This window comes from Argentina silus (genome assembly GCF_951799395.1).
Source record: "Argentina silus genome assembly, chromosome: X".
In the NCBI taxonomy this organism is placed as follows: Eukaryota; Metazoa; Chordata; class Actinopteri; order Argentiniformes; family Argentinidae; genus Argentina; species Argentina silus.
The window spans coordinates 5,552,101-5,572,885 of record NC_139653.1 but is presented as its reverse complement, the minus strand read 5'-3'; the positions used below and the strand labels follow the sequence as shown (position 1 = coordinate 5,572,885).

The following is a 20,785-nucleotide window of genomic DNA, read 5'->3' as shown; positions in this document are numbered from 1 at the left end:
GCACTCCATTACTGAGTTCTATTTTGCCTGTCTCCCTCAAATAGATCAGGTTGTGCAAACACAACTGGGACCTGTTTGGATGCTTCCTATATTTATGTTGTCATGAATCACTTTCAGACAAACATGCTATCAATGCGACAGGATGCAAATATGATAGCCCAGACCATATCCAGTGTATGTACAGTTCCTCACAACCACTGGGAGAACATTAGAGAAACTAGTGGCTATTTGAGTCTCATAACCTGTTGATTCAACTGCTAATGATTGCAGTTCTTTTAATGTGTATTACAATGATATCATGTGTTGAAACAACACTTAAACAAGTTTTGGAGAGAGGGAATATAGGCATATCCCTGTTACATAACTGTGAAATGTAGCCTATGAAATGTATGATGAAGATAATCAGAGGTTTTGCAGCCCCTTAAAGCTGAATTTTACCCTGTAATCTTGTGGATTTGTTGTTTTCTTTAGTCAATAGTAGACACATTCACAATACATTTTTTTAATTATCTGAGTCAATATATCTCGCTTTAAATGCCCTGATCAGTCCTGATGTTCCAAATTGCCCATTTGAGTCAATTCCTACAACTCCCAAGACTCCCCTCTCCCTCCCACGAAAGGGCCTTCTGTTGAACAGCACAAGAGCTAGCATGTGCTGTTCTCTGGGAATCACTGGTACAGTAGAGCGGGGTCGGAGTGCAAACAAAAAAAACCTCTTGTCTGACGTATCTTAGCGCGGTATGAGACTTTTAAACGGAAGTAAACACAGACCTCGCGTTTCGATAACTATGATGCAGCTGCACATGAAATGGTGATAGTTCGAGACTGTATGCATCATGGATTGACCAGAAGTATACATGAAAATGAATTTCAAGTAAACTTCCCCTTTAACATGAACCAGGCCTCAAAAACACGGGTGTGTACTTTATATACACGTGAGTAATGGGTTTCAAAAAATGAAAGAACACTCACACGCGCGCGCGCACACACACACAGACAAGCATATGTACACATAGTCTGGAAACAGTTGAAGGAGGGAATTTCTTCTGATCTGGGGATGAGTAATGATAATTTGTTTTTGTTGTTGAAGATGATATGACACAGTCTCATCAAAGTAACATGTGAAATCAAGTAAGGCAATTGATGTGGGGAAAATGAGTTGAAGTGGTTGTGAACTCATATTCCCATGGTGAATCAGTTGAATGCTATGCTTTTCCCTTTTTCTGATACTTTCATCATCAGCAACATCAGAGCAGAGGCTGTTATGCTGTAATAATACCAATCTAATATGTAATAGAGGAGTTCTTGCTCATACTGTAATCTTATCTACCATAGACCTTTGCCTTTTTGAACTACACCCAGTATTTCCATTGGAGAAATAGAGTTTATTAATGAACTCGAGAATTTTGTATCTTATTAATGGAGATTCTTTATCAGAGATAAGTTGTTAAATCTTCCTACTTCAAATTTAAACCTTTCACACACCATTACACAGCCACTCCATAGGCCTCTCTTGACTCCAGGTATCTAAGCATTTTTTGTTTTAACACCGACAGCAGTGTTTTTTTCCTCTGGGGTGGTAATGGCTCATCCATATACCTGTGAAAGTTGTCACCTAGTCAGAGGACATGAGCAGAGCAGACAGCAGGAGCTCTGCCCCATTAGGGTCGATAGGGGCCAGTTTGGCATTACTATGTGGTGCTGATGATGCAGGAGAGGTGCTGTTTGGAAATCTAACACACACACACACACACACACACACACACACACACTCATACACACACACACACACACACACACACACACACACACACACACTCATACACACACTCATACACACACACACACACACACACACACACACACACACACACACACACACACACTCATACACGCTCATACACGCATACGTATAGACACACAAGGGATTTGACTTTACTGATTTGGCAGGAAACCATCAAGGCATTGACCGCTCTCTACATTAATTAAATAGACACAACTATCTCTATTAGATAGAGATACAGTCATGAGAAAAAATTAGGACACCCTATGAAAACCTTTGTCTTCTTCAACATATTCAAACATATGGACATTTGATATTCATTTGAACAATATTGAAAAATTGAGGTAATATAACTAAACAAATACAACTGAAACAAATTATTTAAAAAATGATTGGTAAAATGTAATTAATAGAAATGCAATCTTCTTGTGAGGAAAAAGTTAGGACACCCCCACATTTAGTTCCACTTAAAATGCCTAAAATTATAATAAAGAGCACCACATCAGGTGCAAATGATTAGAACATCGTTACAGAGGATTTTGGAGGAGCCTGTCCTATTTAAGCCTCAGATATTTAGTTTGGTTTGCTCTTGATTGTTGAAGTGAGTTGCATCACCATGGCGAGATCAAAAGAGCTCTCTGAGGCCTTCAGAAGAAAAATTGTAGATGCATATGAGTCTGGGAAGGGATATAAAAAGATCTCCAAACTATTCGAAATTGGCCATTCCACTGTCGGGAAAATAATTTACAAGTGGAGAACATTTAAAACCACCACCAACATGGCCAGGTCAGGCCGCCCAAGCAAGTTCAGCCTAAGAGCTGACCGAAAGATGCTTAAAGAAGTCTCCAACAATCCCAGAATGTCATGACGAGACCTACAGGTATCTCTTGCCACAATTGATGTCAAAGTACATGCATCCACCATAAGAAAGAGACTGAACAAGTTTGCATTACATGGGAGGTGTGCAAGGAGGAAACCCCTGCTGTCAAAAAAAAACATCAGGGCAAGACTAAAGTTTGCCAGAGAACACCTAGAGAAAGACCAGAACTTCTGGAACAATGTGCTTTGGACAGATGAATCCAAAGTTGAACTATTTGGGCACAGTAAGAGTAGACATGTTTGGCACAAAACCAAGACAGCATTTGAGAACAAGAACCTCATACCAACTGTGAAGCATGGGGGTGGAAATGTCATGGTTTGGGGCTGCTTTTCTGCAGCAGGGCCTGGTCAGCTCACCATCATAGAATCCACTATGAATTTTGTATTGTATCAGAGGGTTCTTGAGGAAAATGTGAGACCATCTGTTCGAAAGTTGAAGCTGAAGCAGATGTGGACCATGCAACATGACAATGACCCAAAACATTCCAGTAAATCTACCAAGGAATGGCTCAAGAAAAATAAATTGAGAGTTCTGGAATGGTCAAGTCAAAGCCCGGATCTTAATCTTATTGAGATGCTGTGGATTGATTTGAAACTGGCTGTGCATGCAAGACACCCCTCGAACATCACACAGCTGAAAGAATTCTGCAAGGAGGAGTGGGAAAAACCTTCTCCCAATTGATGTCAGAGACCTGTAGACAGTTATAAGAAACGTCTAATTGAGGTTATTTCAGCCAAGGGGGGCAATACTAGCTATTAGGGCATAGGGTGTCCTAACTTTTTCCTCAGTAGGAATTGGCATTATTGTTAATTTTTCGTTAAATAAATGATTACAAAGTTACATTTTCATAGTTTTTTGTTCAATTACATCCCCTTTATCTATAGACATTGTTAGAAAGAAGATAACATATTGATATGTCCATATTTTTAAGAGAATAACTTAATATTTTGGGGGGTGTCCTAACTTTTTCTCATGACTGTATGTATTATCTATATTTTGGGATGTGTGGTGTTTGTCAGTTATAACAGGTTACCTTCCAATGGTACCTTCACATGAAGTGACGAGAGCAGTATATCAACAGTCAAGGGATTAAATCAATGCCAGATGGAAAACCTTGGAAAGCACTCATGTTTGATTTATCCTGGGTAGATCTATTAAATGCACACAAGTCTTGGAGCTGGGGCTGGTTTGAGTGGGCTGACTCTAAGCCTGGTTATTAGTGTTGCCAAAGTAAGTAAGATTTCCATGCAAAATTAGACATCAACAATAACATGACTTTCCACACCATGACTTTGTCTCCCGAAGACAGATATCTCACAGTGACTCCAGTAGATCTCCAGACTCCCCGATGATGGCTTCTCAAAATAAATAACATGGCCAACATCTCTCTTGCCTCAAATTATGTTACACCTGGTTATCACAAAACAACGATTTCAATAACTCAAACCTAAAATACATATCTAACATGTCAGCACTGTAATAACACTACCCCGATTGATCATCATACTAGCTAACAAGCGATTTTTTTTGGCTGCACAGTTATTTTCTAGTTCAACTGACAGCTAGCATCAGAGAAATGCTAGCAAGGTAACACCTGTTCACTAACTACTCTCCAAGCCAGTTGCCATAGGGATTCAAGCAGCAAAGTTGTGAACTCCTGGGGAAAAATGCTGAATATCGCCACAACCACCGGAAGTGTGTGGCTGTTAATGCACACCCTGTCATGCATTAATGCTTACGTAAAAAGCCACTAGTTATATTTATTTGAAACACAGAGAGATACTGTATATTCCAATTAGGATTACTTTTTTGGTGTATAATTTGGAAGTTTTACTTTACAGCTTTATATGCTGGTAAAGTGATTGCATCACAATCAAAGAATAGCATTACAACAGAAATATCTGGAGACAAACATAGCAAACTTGTTTAGAAAGCTCCTTAGGATACTGTAAATATAGCTATTTAAGATAGATTGTTGAACTTGATACAATATTTGTATTTGACAGTCGAGACATCTGTGCTAGTACAAGTAATATGGCTAACTGTGACTAGTCGCTAGCTGAAAAAATGAAAACTGCGCAGTTTCACACACTGTCTCTGTTACTGGGATGATGGGGGAAAACAAAAATAATTAAGTATATTAAATTATATTATGGTGGGAGTGCATTTAGCAGCCAAATATTCATGTGAGTTTTGCAGTGCTTAACGTGTGTTTGCGTGTCTGCAGTGACAACGAAAATATTGGGAGACAAACATAGCAAGCTTGTATAGAAATCTCTATAAGATACATTGTACTTATTTTATTTTCACTTACTTATTTTACTTTAATTTCTTCTTCTTCTTCTTCTTCTTCTTCTTCTTCTTCTTCTTCTTCTTCTTCTTCTTCTTCTTCTTCTTCTTCTTCTTCTTATTATTATTATTATTATTATTATTATGCCTGATGCTCATACATATTTTAAGCTATTTACATCTATCCAACTTTAAAATGTGCAGAGTTGTCTAACTTGAGTTGCTTGTATTTAACTTTTTTATACTCTTTATACTACTTAAAGTATTCAGTTTTTTTGTGACCAACCAACTACCACTCTCAACCACATAACCAACCAACTCCACTGAACTATCCAAGGCTCATTCTATCTATCTGTTTGTCTGTCAACTTTAAACTGTTTACACTGCCATATTAAGACTTTGCAAGCCCACAAAGTTTCTCCAGGAAAGCCTTTCTCTAGTTGAAAGTACATACTCTAACCTAGTGTAACGCACTGTTTCCGTTTCTGGGATGATGGGGAAAGCGAAATAATGAAGAACATTCAACTCAACTCAACTGACTTTGGAATGTTCAGTCAAATGGTGCATTGTGATCTACACATGCAATACCAATGATTACCATGGCAATTATGCATCACAATTCCATGTCCAGGGGTGTCCAAACTTCTTTCACTGAGGGCCACATATGGAAAAATATACAAACAGCTGTGCCACTCACTCAAGGTGAGGTGTATATTGCCTCACCTAGTTTATTAAAGTTAGCAAAATCAATCAGCCTACATCACAGCTTTTCATGAATGGGTTTTCTATTATTTTTTGTTATGAAAATAAGTTGTTTGGCTTGTTAACAGATCAACTAATATTTGTTAAAAAAATGCTATCAACATAAAATTACTACATTTATTAAGTAATTGGGCTTAATAACACATGGATACTGTGTAATATATTTTGAACTCACCTATAACGAGAACAGCGTTGCGGTCAGTGGGAGCAATGAAGTTGCGCTTTGGCCTGCAGGATGGCTGGCAGGTCGGGAGTCAGTTTGGTGGTTGAGATGCGAAAGACGTCACAGAGATGGTCGTCGGTCATTTTGGTTCTCAATCTGCTTTTGTTCAGCGTCATCAGAGAAAATGTTTGCTCACATATGTATGTTGAGCCGAACAGACTCATCATTCGTTTCGCGTGGCGTCTCATCAGAGGAAACTTGGCTTTTTCCAAGCTCCGGTAGAAGTCAGGCAAGGAGAGAAGCTGATGTTGATTCTTCAGAGAATCATCACACTGCATTTCTATGAGTTCTAATTGCAGACTCTCTTCCACTTCTTCTGCGTTTATCAGGAAGGGAGTCGCGAACAGCTTGATGTCTTTCTCAATGACAGAAAAATCTCGGAAGCGCTGAGAAAATTCAGTCCTGAGAGATGTGATCACAGACACATATTTCCCCTTTTTATCAGAGAGATCGGCCTTTGGAAAAGCAGATTTGATTTCAGACAGTGTGGGGAAGTGCGCAACATTGAAGGTGCGTAATTGTGTCTCAAAGAGTCGGAGCTTCACACAGAATGCTTTCATGTGCACGTAAAGCTGCGGTACAAGTTGGTCTTTGCCTTGTAGGCTCTTGTTCAGTGTGTTAAGGTGATCAGTAAGATCAACTAAAACCGCCAGGTCAGCCAACCATAGAGGATCACTCAGCTGGTGAAGAGGTCGGTCCTTCTCTTTCAAAAACTCTGATCTCTGATCTCAGAGAATAAAACCGCCGAAGCACGGAGCCGCGACTTAGCCAGCGCACTTATGAATGGTAGAGCAGGTCCCCGTATTCAGCATCAACATCACTTAAGAAAGTTTGAAATTCTCTATTAAAACTAAGAAATGCTAAGAAAAGTTTCATGTGTGGGCCATATTACACTATATTTTTTGAATTTGCTGCGGGCCAATTAAAAATGGATCACGGGCCGCACTTGGCCCGCGGGCCATAGTTTGGACACCCCATTGTAGACGATCTTTTGGTGTGCTAGCCAAATAGCCATGGTCTATGTCCGTTCTACTCAATCTATTTATATGGGCAGGACTCCTCTGAGGAGGATAAACTGTTGGTGAGGAAGCTTAGCTGCCCCCAAACTGAAATTAAATACATAAACAAACAAACAAACTATCATATGTAATTACTCCTGCAATTATAATTAAATTGAATTGTTAATTCTCACAGTAATCACATTGCATTCGTCTCCTTTACTAACGTAAAGGTTTAGTAAAAACGTATAGTTTGGTTCAATGTTCAACCGTTGGGACGTGGACAAGGCTCCTTTATCAACGTGACATACGTACGTATTGTAACGAACGGCGGGGCAGAGTAGCTTGCCTTAAGCGGGTATCGAACTCGCAACCTTCCGCTTACAAACCGGCCGCGCTAGCCACAACACCAAGAGAGTTAACTCACTTGGCGGAGCTGCTAACGGGCCTTACACAGGGTCGTTACAGTATGTAGCCTCTCACTGTAGTATGTTCTTTGGGCTGTGTGTGTGGGAAGGCACGGGAAACTTGAGGTGCAGAATCCAACCTTTTTTATACAACGTGGCGAAAGCAGGTGTGGGTCGATGCTTTGATACAATTGTAGACGTGCCTTTTGGTTTTGCAATTATACTGTGGTTGTAATTAGTAAAAACAATAAAGGACGCAGGACACCATGCGCACGATAGAAACGGGAAACTTGACTTATCTTCCCAACTCCGAACTACGGCAGGCCCAGTGACCCTTCCCCAAATACACAATACATGTCATACACAAAACGTGCGTATAACACAAGACAAGTCCAATACATCTTTCACTGTCACACAATGTTGCATGCTAGAGCACCAGGCAATGACAGACAAGCAAGCTGAGATGAGATTAGCAGAGGATATTTTCATGGAACAGATTTATTGATGTTATTTCAGTTTGGTAGGCCAGCTATATGCTATTTTCTATATGCTCTTCCCAGTCATTCGTCTCACATAGATATCATTTGTGCTATTGCAGCAAGGTTATGAACATTTCGCGAACAATGACTTGTATTGTAATTGTTGTAATTATAGGAACATTTCGGTGAAAACATTGCTTACCCAAACCCAAGAGTCACGCACCGCCTATGCTTTAATTCATTTATTATCAGAATAAAACTCAGATTTCGAGTTATGAACTTAAAAAAACACTAACTTAAATTGTCACACCTATCCGCGGGTCCTGCTGGAGTCCCGAGCTCTAATACATGCGGGAGACGACTGGAGCCCGATACTGGATTTTTGGGTCGGATACCGATACCGATTTATGGGGGGCAAAATTCACCCATAACCGATATATCTACCCATTTATTATTATTATTATTATTATTATTATTATTATTATTATTATTATTTTATTTTTTTACAGAATTCCTTTTTAGAACAGTTTTCATAGGAAAAAAATGGCAACTACGTTGTTTTAACGGTACAATATCGGTGAAATATGTGTCGATGCAGATATTTCTCTAAGGCCAATATCGGCCGATAATATTGGTGATCCGATATATTTTTTGGGCTCTAGAGACGACTATATTCTTCAAGAATCAATGGATATATATAATTAATTTAAAAGTCCAAAAATGTATGTAACAATCCTAGATTGCCCCTTTAACTTAAACACTCGACCAATGTCACACAAGGATTCATAGACAAGTCACAAACAATTGCCACAGCTATTATACTTGCACTACTGCATAATGATACTGATGATGTTCTACAGCCTTGAGTGGGAAACATACCGCCTCTGATGTTTACTTTGAGTCACCCTCTATAAAGTCCTGTCTTTCTCTGAAGATGTCTCAATACTTTTCAACTCCTAAGCACAGCAGGGCCACGTGCCAGATGTGCTGCATTTAATGAGGGAAATGATCCAGGGGTTTCAGGTAAGAGAAGAGAGGGCAAAGAGCAGTCAAAGGAAATTGATGATTAAACTAAAATCAGTATTTAAAAATCCCAAATCCCTGTTTAGTGGTATTGTGTTATTTGCAGCATCATCTATCCACAAATGTTCTGACAAGTCTGGTTGCTCTGTCACAATAATAGTCATCATCAGTGAGTTAAGACACAGACATTAGGAGTTGCGGGTACTTCAAATTTGAAATATACAGTAAAACAAGCTATAGGTTACCTCAATTAAAACAAAATTGCAGCCATGTTCTTTTCCAGATTGTATTTGATCCTTTTCTGAATCTCATTCTCTGTTCCAGGCCTTAAATAACAGCGTGTACAAGAATGTGTCTCCGTATGGCTCCCTGAACAACATTGTGGATGGACTCAATTCCCTGACAGACCATTTTTCTGACCTCTCCCTCTCCTCTGAGCCCCGCAAGCCCAGCAAGAGACCCCCACCCAACTACCTATGCCACCTGTGTTTCAACAAGGGCCACTACATTAAAGACTGCCCACAGGTAAGACACACATATTACAACATAGCATCTACTATAGTATCAACAACATTGGTGCCCATGTTATTACATTGTATTATTATAGCAATGTAGGAAATGGATCACAGTTTCTCTCTCTTTCTCTCTCTGTCTCTCTGTCTCTGTCTCTGTCTCTGTCTTTGTCTCTGTCTCTCTCTCTCTCTTACTCTCTGTCTGTCTCTCTCTCTCTCTCTCTCTCTCTCTCTCTCTCTCTCTCTCTCTCTCGCTCTCCCGCCCTCTCTGTGGTTGTGGTCTGACCTACATGTTAGACAGGCAGGCATCTGTCCTCTCTGGTCATATCTGTGCGTTAATTGGTCGGACGGCTACTGAGCGTCACTCTTGAGAGGGTCTATGGGGGTCTACAATATCTTGTCTATTTGGGGTACAACATCTTGTATGTTTGGGGTACAGCAACTTGTATGTTTGGGGTACAATATCTTGTATGTTTGGGGTACATCTTGTTTGTTTGGGGTACAACATCTTGCCTGTTTGAGGTACAACATCTTGCCCGTTTGGGGTACAACATTTTGCCTATTTGAGGGTACAACATCTTGTCTGTTTGGGGTACAACATCTTGTCCATTTGGGGTACATCGTCGTGTCTATTTGAGGGTACAACATCTTATCAACATGTTTTGCAGTGTCAAACAAAGTGACTTAGTTTTCCAATCTCTTAGCATTTTATGATGCAGTTCTCTCTCTTAAACAAGCAAACAAACCCAGGTTGCCAACTTCACTGTATAGTAGAATTAAAGTGAAAAGATTGTGATGTAGACGTACTAATAGTTCAACTGAAATAGCTTTTGGAGCAGCCTGTGTGAGATAAGGGGGAGTGGACCACAAAATGACCATTGTGGTTCTCACATTCTGTTTCTTCAAGAAATCTTTTATGACATCTTGTAAAAGTGAACTACATGGTCTGGGTTTCAGTTTGAATATGAATTATGGGATTTGGAAACAGGGACACAATGTCAGTTACTCTGTGAATTCTGGTGTGGAGGTGTTTTTGTTAGATGGACCAGTGGTGACAGATATTTTTCTCCCTCTCTCTCTCTCCTTCTCCCTTGCTCCCCCCCCCCACACACACACACTTCTCTCTTTCTCCCTCTCTCTCTTTCTCTCTTCCATGCCTTTGTAAGTCAAAGCGCCACAGCATCCCAACCACTCATATCCCTATACTGCTGCCCTCTCCCCCCTCCCCTTCTCCTTCTCTCTCTGGGTGAGGTACTAGCCCCAGCCCTGAGTCACTGTTGCATGGAGAGGTAATGAGGAGCAGATGTGAGATTAATCTACGACTCCCTTGATGAAGGCAGGGCTCCAGAGATCTGTAAAAGACCTGTCCAGTGATGAAATATCTCCTCCAACGCCAAACCCTAACGGGTGTCAATTGCATCATTTATTAGCAATTGCAGTGGGATTTTTGAGGTGTTTTGAGGTATGATTCCTTCTGTAACCTTTTGCCTTTTATTGTGATGGTGTCGTAAGTTCATACCTGATTGTAATCACTGTGTACTTGACCCTTTGACCCTGTCAGGTAGAGGGCAGCATCAGTAATGAGTCAGTGAAAAACTGTTAACCTTTTTGTTTTATTAAAATTAACCCCTATGGACAATCAAGGCTGTGAAATAAATCTCTCTGTGGAGCTGCCTGCAAGCATGCAGGGGCGTAACTCACAGTCAGGCCTCTTCTGGTTTATATTTCAGCTGTTAGTTGAACTGCCAACAGAAATATAAAAAAGCAGGTCTCCAGACAGCCTCCACACCTACTCACCAACCCTACTCTGGCCTTCCTACACATCCACCATAGTTGCTGTAACAGTGCTGGAAAAGACAATACGAAAGGCCAATATTTGTGCCAGCCCAGTATGGGATGGGGTTGGCCCTGTAGTTAGTGTGTAAGGCCCCATACTTTAGCCTAAGCCAGTGAGCCTCCCTGTGTGATGTTTTCCAAAGCGGACGGCGGTCCTGACGGCGGTCCTGATACGAAACTCAGTAATCCATAACGATGCCTGGGGTTTTCGGCTGGCCCTCAAAAGGAAATAAATTGTGGGATAAGTTGGTACCCACTAAGAGTTAGTCCTGTCCAGAAGACAGAAATCTGCCTGCCAATGAAAACAGAGGAATCTGACTTCACAGAGCTCTGCTGGGCTTTGTGATCGTGCTCCAGCATGGAGAATCACATTCTCATGACATGCACTCCTCCACTCTCTCTCCCACTCTCTCCCTCTGCATTTTGACTGTCTTTTATCTAGCTCTTATCTTTTCTTATTCTGGGAGATTAAGTGCTATTAGCCCCCCTCAGTCCTCTCTTGATTTTAGCGAGTTTAGGGGGCAAGATTATAAATCAAAGCACCATAGTTCTTAATAGTAATTGACTGTATTGCAGGACAGCCCCCTATAGTCCCACCCCACTCCCTTGGCTCCCCAGTGGGGTCTGTAGGTCTGTAGATAAGATGGAGGACGGATAGGAATCAGACAGTAAAACATCTAAGTAGAGTTACAAAGAGACACAGGGAGTGGCTCTCTAATACTGTAGGCTGTCCTGTGGTCTCTCTCTCTCCCTCTCTCTCTCTTTCTCTATCCTCTCCCTCTTCCTGGTATGTGAGTAAAGAGGAAGTGCTGGTGGCAGTGCTGAATGGCTGGTCCTCTGGGAGCCAAGGCTACAGGTTGGTTTACAGGCTACAGATTACAGGCTGAAGGCTGCAGGCCACAGGCTCACTGTCAGGGGGGACAAAGCTGTTATGTAAACAAGCTTTTATGCAGAAAATGAGGTCGCTCCTCCAGTTATGACCAGAATGTCCCCCTTGCCATACTCTGGCACCTGGCCAAGATGTCTTCCACTTGCGCTCATGATTTAGTTCTGTGTCCTCCATCAACAGTCACGCCTCTGATCTTCTCTAATAAAAATGATGCATTGATTGACATCTCCCCGCTATGTTTCCCCCTGTAGTTGGATTAACTACTCATGGAAAATGTCTTTGCTGGAATGCAGGTTTGTGGGGCTCTGTGTGTGTGTGTGTGTGTGCGTGCGTGCGTGTGTGCGTGCGTGTGTGTGAGTGAGTGTGTTTGTGTGTGCATGAACCCAGTTTGAGCCTCCCCCCATCATACTTTGGCATCACTCCACTCCTACATCCAGCATTTTATTACCAAGATCATACTTGTATTGTTACAGTAGATCTGCTCAGAAATGGCAACACTTTGTAAAAGGGACAATGCATGGCCATTGTACAGTGTTAAATGCCAGACATCACATTCAAACATTCAGGACTTGCAGTTGTCACTGTTGGTATAACCACAACACTAACAGTTCCTACTCTGTCCTGGTCTACGATTTCTATCTGGCTCCTCCAAAACCTGGTATAAAGTCCTTGGGTACAAAACGTTCCAAGAAATCATCAGTATTCATCTGTGAACTGGAGCAGATGGGGAGGGCAGATATCAGAGAGCAGCAGGGCCAAGATGTGCATCATCAGAGTTACTTCTGTTGTTGATCAAAAACACATGAACCCCATTGATCCACATACAGAGCTGTCTTTATACACCAGGGATAATACCTCTTTTGTTCACATTTGTAATCATGGCAGTGGAATGTGTGTATATATATATAGCTTAGCTAGCTGCTGTTTCAAGGTTTTTTCTCAGTGAATTATGCAGCAGATCGGACTGCTCCACACTTTTTATCCAAAGTGACTTACAATAAGTACATTTGTCTAAAGTAAGTGAATCAACTAGTGAATCAGCTGTACATCACAGTCATTGTAAGTAAAACCTTCACAGTGCTAGAGAAAGGAAGAAAACAAGTAATGCAAAAGTTACGGTAATGTACAATAGGGTGTTAGGGGGTGGAAAAGTCTGAGGAGAAGAGATGGGTCTTTTGTCTATGGCGGATGATAGGTTGTGACTCTGCCTTCCTGACAGTGGTGGAAAGCTCATTCCACCACTAGGGTACTAAGACAGAGAAGAGCCTCAACTGAGGAGAGCAACAACACTTGCCTGTGGAAACAGATAGTGTAGGGGTTGTTTACAGCTGATATCTCTGAACTGTGGATTATGGCCTGGATGATGCAGGCTAAAGACCGATCCTGCGGCTTCTGGTGAAGCCCTCTGTAGTTGTCCTGGTGAGAGCTGAATGTCTCTAGGCGTCCTGGCTTCATAAGACAGTAGAACTAACCAATGTTTTTCCCCAGATTTTTCTTGTGGTGGGGTACAGTGGAAGGCCCTCAAAATCAGCATCCAGGGCTACCACGTTATAGCAACGTTTTCTATTGAGATCCGTGCTTATTCAATGGTAGGGGAAACACTGCAACTAACCACCAGTTCACTTATTTGTCTTGGTGTCTGTAGTGAAGACACCTGAACAACAACCATACTAAATCCTGTCCTTCACTTTACACATGGCCAAACCAAACAATGCAGGTTAACTCATTTAGTGCCGAGGGTGAATAAAATCACCGAAATTGTCAACATTCTAGATTGCCAAGGGTAACTTTATTCACCAAAAATGCATAAATGATGATGCTTTTTTTTGTAGCCAATCAAAGTATTGTTGCTAGGTAAATACCACATAAAACACTTGGCACTCTAGGGGGTGAGTGTTCCCAGAATGCTTTGGCAGTTAGTGACTTAAGGGAGGCTAAAATACAGTGCCACTCTCCACACCTTTGATGCTGACTTGAATGTGACCATATGGTTAGCCTGAGCATGTGTTCACGCCTTCTCGCTGTTAAAAGGCGGTCTTTTCAGCAGTCAGGGCATTCTGACAAATGGTGACAATCATCTTCCATAACAGTGACAACAAAGTCACCCTAGCACTGTGTAGTGAGCACTATTACACCACAGACATATGGCTCCCTGAGCTCAGTAATGTGTTATCCTCTGACAAACTGTTTGCTTTTTCTTTGGTTCTGGTAATAAACCTTTTAAGACTTAATGCTGTAACGATTGGCAGGGCAATTTGTTTACAATCGAAAACTCCAGTGGTTGCGTAAACACAAAAACCTGGCGATAAAAATTAATTAAATTCAAATTTCAGCAGTTGACAAACCAGCAATAATCCCCACCTTCCCAATTCGTGGAAGTAGTCCTTTTTCTTGGAGTCTTGCTGTCATAATTGCATAAACACTTTGTTTCAAAAACTCAGTTGCTTGCGGTATTCATAGAGGAGGCCCTGCATTATTGTCAAATACACATTATATGTAATTGCATATGCAATTTGTTATTTGATTGCATTGTTACATCACTGTTGACTGGTGCACCATTAGTCCTGACTAGTCTGGGCACAGCCCGTGTGTGGCTGCAGTAATAAAGGCTCACACTAAATCTGCAATGTAGTTCCTTTGTTAATATGACATCCCACATGAATATATACATGTACAGTATATGTATAGTCCTGGTTACTTCTGCTGCTTTCATGTATGTTTTCTAGTTGTCTTTGGGCTGTTTGGCTACTTCATTTGCATCTCTTTACTTGGCAAGACGATGTCTATTTGGCTAAAGCCGTTGTAGCAGACTGTTACCCAGGCTTGTTGTGATGCAGCCCACCCTTGATTAGGCCATAGGGGAGCAACACATGAGGGAGCGTGCAGTACTGTAGCTAATGATGTTATCAATCCCTAGAGGCTAATGTTCCCGGAGGAACGTGTGTGTACTGTAGCTAAAGCATGTTTACTACTAAAACAAGACTTAGAATGTTCTCCTTTTAGAAGCTCCTCAGATTCACAGAAATGTGTCTAAATATATTACAGTATAATCATCTGTTTACATTCCCTTCTACTTCTGCCAGCTGTTTTGTATTCTATACAGGGCATCACTCTGTCACAATCGCTCTCTCTCTCTCTCTCTCTCTCTCTCTCTCTCTCTCTCTCTCTATCTGTCTCTCTGGGTTGCTGATAGCCTCTTGACATTCCATCTGCTGTTCACTTAATTCTATAACCACAGAGACATTTGCGCCTAAAATTTGTCTACCCGAGATCCAATTTTGACATTGCCAGTGAACTGCCTTCCCGAAATGTACTGTAGTGAGAGACAGGAAGACAGACTTATGGCTCTGTTTTCTGTGGCAGTTTGGATGTTGCATTTTGATGGTGTTTGTTTGCTGAGCTGACAGAGACAGATAGGGTGTAGTCTCTGAGTCTGTCAGCGGCGGTTGGTCGAGAACTGAGAGAGATAATGCCAGAGAAAGCACAGCGAGAGCACTTCCTCCAAAAGGAAATCAAAGTTAAAAGAATTATAAAAGTGGGGTTTCCTGCCAGCTGGTTTGTGTTCTGTACAGGAATCCTTCTTCCTCTGGGTTTTTGCTGAGACAACAAGTCCAGCTCCACTTCCTGTTCCTGCCGTAACCATGACTCTTAACCCAGCAACTATGGCTTCTCTGATGTCATCAAACAGAGACAATGGCAGGTAAACTCACTACTGTGTATTGCCAGGCAGTAAGTTGCATTCCATATTGAAACACTTGTATTATGTATTATGTACGATTTGTTTTTATTATCATTTGTTTTGATTTATAGAGTAATGAGGAGTATAGGAGTAATGAGGAATATACTGTATAACCAAACACACAGAAGGGAGTTAGAGAGGAAGTTGTAGACTAGATATGATTTGTGAATGTGTGTATGTCTGCATATGACAGGATGAGCAGATCATCTTGATAAAAGGTAAACAGTGGCTGTGGGGGGGGGGGGGATGAATTGTGACTGATGAGTGCAAATAAGATATGTCCTAACTCTGTTTAAAGTGCAGTTCACCAGTCTCTATTCAGATGCGTTGTTTATCTGGTTTCACTCACTCCAGATACAATATATATCATGCAGCGGCGTACACCTGAACATACAACCATACTAAATCCTGTCCTTCACTTTAAGATACACACTCATGTCAGTCCCTAGGCATTCAGGGATATTCAGTGAGAAGGAGACTAGCTACTCTGTGATCTGTTCTCCACAGAAATCCAGCATATTTCGATGGCAATTATGCATTAAACCCAAGATGGCTATTTTCCCATTAACATGTTTTTGTCTAAAAAGTTCCATCTAGATCTTAATCCCTCTCTTAGCCAAACTGCTGAGCCAACAGAGAGGTTGGGAGGGCAGGAGTTAAGGAGGGAAAATAAGCAGTCTAGTGGAAGTAGGCCAGTACTTTCTCAGATAATCTGGTGTAATAACCAGATCATTGGAACATTTACATTTACATTTAAATTTACGGCATTTAGCAGACGTCTTTATCCAAAGCGACTTACAACAAATACATTTGTTTAAGTAAGTGAGTCATCTATCCAACAGTCATCATAAGACAAAGTAATCACTGCTCACACCAGGGGCCATTGGCAGTCGGAATGCCAGAAGGCATTATTATTATTATTTTTTAAATGATTTATTAACAGGAGAGAACTTGTACAGGGGGGAAGAGGGGGTGAAGAGGTCTCAAGGGTTGGGGTTAGGGTTAGTACAGGGAGGGTAGTGGGGGTGAAGAGGTCTTAGGAAGGACTGTTAAGATGTAGCCTGAAGAGATGGATTTTCAATCTACGGCAGAAGATCGGCAGTGACTCTGTTGCTTGCAAGTAGGGATGGGCTGTTCCCTTTGCCGCCCGGTAGGCGAGCACCAGGGTCTTGAATCTGATGCGAGCTGCTACCAGGAGCCGGTGGAGGGTGCGGCGGAGGGGCGTGACATGGGAGAATTTGGGGAGGTTGAACACCAGATGAGCAGCAGCGTTCTGGATGAGCTGCAGAGGTCTGATGGCGGAGGCGGGGAGTCCGGCCAAGAATGCGTTGCAATAGTCAAGGCGGGAGATTACAAGTGTTTGGACCAAAAGTTGTGCTGCTTCTCTGGTGAGGAATGGACGTATCCTTCTGATGTTGTAGAGGAAGAATCTATAGGAGCGTGCTGTTGCTGTGTTGTTCGTCACACAGGATAAGTGGCTGTCAAGGATCACCCCAAGGTTCTTGGCTGTATGGGAGGAGGTCACAGTAGAGAACTCTGGAGAAGTCTTGGAGAGGGCAGGCTTTCCTTGGAAGGAAGAGCAGCTCAGTCTTGTCAAGGTTGAGCTTGAGGTGGTGGGCTGACATCCAAGCAGAATTGTCAGCAAGACATGCCGTGACACGTGTTGCCACCTGTGAGTCAGAAGGGGGGAAAGAGAGAAAAAGGAACATGAGTGCAGCAGGTTTGTGGATGTTTCCCATTAATGTGTGTGTGTGTGTGTGTTAGTGAGACATTTTATACTATATTATACTATGCTACTATGCTACACTGTATCAGGATCTCTCTCTGTTGCTTGAGCATTTAACTTTTTATTTACCAGGTAATTTACCAGGCTAATAAGACAGTATTAACATGATACATACAGAATAAAACAAAAAGTCTTGTTCATGTACAAAATAGACATGGACAGTTAGAAACATTATAGGAACAGCACTGTTTGAACTATGGCTTTTTCAAGCTTAGCATTGACTATTTGCTTGACAAAGAACAGGAGGAATCTTCACACCCTCTCTGAAGAACATTCCAGGTCATATGTAGAGAGGGAGGGGTTGCTGTGGTTGGGGTCAAAGGTCAGATTATGACAACAGCAATGTGTCCTTCTAACATGGCAGCGGCAGGTCACTAGACTGGGGAATGCATGCACACCTCACGGCTGCGCTTCAGAAGGGGAGGCTGGTGGAGGTAGAAATCGGAGGATGGGCTTATTGTAATGCATGCAACGGAATGAGGAATGGAAAAATGTTCTTGTGCATTCACACGATTCCACACCCTGCATTATTGCAATAATAAGTGGTCCTCTGTGGTCATATATACTGAAAATGTATGCACTCACTGCAATGTATGTCGCTTTGGATAAAAGCGTTAATGGTATATGTATTATATATATACAGTGGGGGAAATAATTATTTGATCCCCTGCTGATTTTGTTAGTTTGCCTGATTACAATGAAATGAGTGGTCTATAATTTTTATGGTACTTTTATTTTAACAAATAGAGACAGAATATCAACAAAGAAGTCCAGAAAAAACACATTATATAAAGTTATAAATTCATTTGCATTTGATCGAAGGAAATAAGTATTTGATCCCCTACAAACCAGCAAGAATTCTGGTTCATACAGACCGGTTATATGCCCATGAGGCACACAGATTAGTCCTGTCACTTCAAGAAAGTACTCCTAATCTCTGCTTGTTATGGGTAGACAAGACACCTGTCAATAGAATCAATCTCTTCCATTCCAACCTCTCCACCACCATGGGCAAGACCAAAGAACATTCAAAGGACATCAGGGTAAGAGTTGTAGAACTGCACAAGGCTGGAATGGGCTACAAGACCATCAGCAAGAAGCTTGGTGAGAAGGAGACAACTGTTGGTGCAATTATTAGAAAATGGAAGAAATACAAAATAACCTAAAATTAAATACAAAATAAATACAAAATAATCAATCGCCCTCGGCCTGGAGCTCCATGCAAGATCTCGCCTCGTGGGGTAAGGATGATCATGAGAAGGGTGAGGGATCAGCCCAGAACTACACAGGAGGAGCTTGGTAATGATCTCAAGGCAGCTGGGACCACAGTCACCAAGAAAACCATTGGTAACACACTACACCGTAACGGATTGAAATCCTGCAGTGCCCGCAAGGTCCCCCTGCTCAAGAAGGCACATGTACAGGCCCATCTGAAGTTTGCCAATGAACACCTAAATGATTCAGAGAAGGCTTGGGAGAAGGTGATGTGGTCAGATGAGACCAAAATTGAACTCTTTGGCATAAATTCGACTCGTCGTGTTTGGAGGGAAAGAAATGCTGAATGCTACAATCCCAAGAACACCATCCCCACCGTCAAACACGGAGGTGGAAACATTATGCTTTGGGGTTGTTTCTCTGCTAAGGGTACAGGACGACTTCACTGCATTGAGGGGCCAATGGACGGGGCCATGTACCGTAAGATCTTGGACGAGAACCTCCTTCCCTCAGCCAGAGCACTGAGGATGGGTCGTAGATGGGTCTTCCAGCATGACAATGACCCAAAACATACAGCCAAGGCAACAAAGGAGTGGCTCAAGAAGAAGCACACTAAGGTCATGGAGTGGCCTAGCTAGTCTCCAGACCTTAATCCTATCGAAAATTTGTGGAGGGAGCTGAAGCTTCGAGTTGCCAAGCAAAAGCCTTGAAACCTTCAGGATTTGGAGAGGATCTGTAAAGAGGAGTGGACCAAAATCCCTCCTGAGATGTGTGCAAACCTGGTGACCAACTACAAGAAACGTCTGACTTCTGTGCTTGCCAACAAGGGTTTCTCCACCAAGTACTAAGTCATGTTTTGCTTGGGGATCAAATACTTATTTCGTTCGATCAAATGCAAATTAATTTATAACTTTATATAATATGTTTTTCTGGACTTTTTTTATTGACATTCTGTGTCTATTTGTTAAAATAAAAGTACCATAAAAATTATAGACCGCTCATTTCTTTGTAATCGGGTAAACTAACAAAATCAGCAGGGGATCAAATAATTATTTCCCCCACTGTAAGTGCTTGCTAGTGCTCTGTTTTCATCATGTCACATGCTCATCAAACTCAATGTGGTTGATCTCTCCTCCCCTCAGAGTGACTCCTAACCATATCTGAATGGCAGAGATCAGAAATGAAAGGCAGGCAGACAGAATAGACAGACAGACGGACAGACGGACGGACGGACGGATGGACGGACGGACAGACAGACAAACAGAGAGACAAACAGACAGACAGACAGACAGACAGTAGAGGAGGCAAGGCAGGCAGACAGACAGACAGTAGAGGAGGCCAAGCAGACAGACAGACAGGCAGACAGTAGAGGAGGCCAAGCAGACAGACAGACAGGCAGACAGACAGACAAACAGACAGACAGAGAAAGAGAAATAGACAGACAGTCAGGCAGACAGGCAGACAGACAGACAGACAGACAGACAGACAGACAGACAGACAGACAGACAGACAGTGGAGGAGGCCAGGCATAGTGGCTGCTATCACAGTGCAGGGGATGACTGACACTGCAGGCTTTGTATTGGCCTTGAATGGGTACCATTGGAGAGGCTGTGGGTCTGAATGGGCCCCATTGGGGAAGGCCCTAGTGGTGGGAAAGATTGGTGGTTATTAAGGGGCCTATTGTGTGTGTGTGTGTGTGTGTGTGTGTGTGTGTGTGTGTGTGTGTGTGTGTGTGTGTGTGTGTGTGTGTGTGTGTGTGTGTGTGTGTGTGTGTGTGTGTGTGTGTGTGTATAGGATCTCCAGACAGAGAGGTCAGGAAGGCAGCCCATATTGTTCACTCAGTAGGGCACTGGCTGCAGCTCAGTGGTAGGCTAGTATGTGTGTGTCCACGCGGGGATATGAGTGTCTGCACGTGCATGTATGCCAGTATGTGTGTGCGTGTGTGTGTCTGTGTGTGTGCTATG

At 42.1% G+C, this 20,785-nt stretch overlaps 1 protein-coding gene across 1 annotated transcript in view; it reads left to right on the top strand.

Moving 5' to 3' along the window:
- zcchc24 (zinc finger, CCHC domain containing 24) overlaps positions 1-20,785 on the top strand; it is a gene marked incomplete at both ends in the record, with an annotated part of 48,837 nt that overhangs the window by 1,326 nt on the left and 26,726 nt on the right. Inside the window, one exon of the mRNA XM_083694494.1 lies at positions 9,169-9,369. Within this exon, the coding sequence (XP_083550620.1) occupies positions 9,169-9,369 (201 nt within the window). The remainder of the gene's footprint in view (positions 1-9,168; positions 9,370-20,785) is intronic.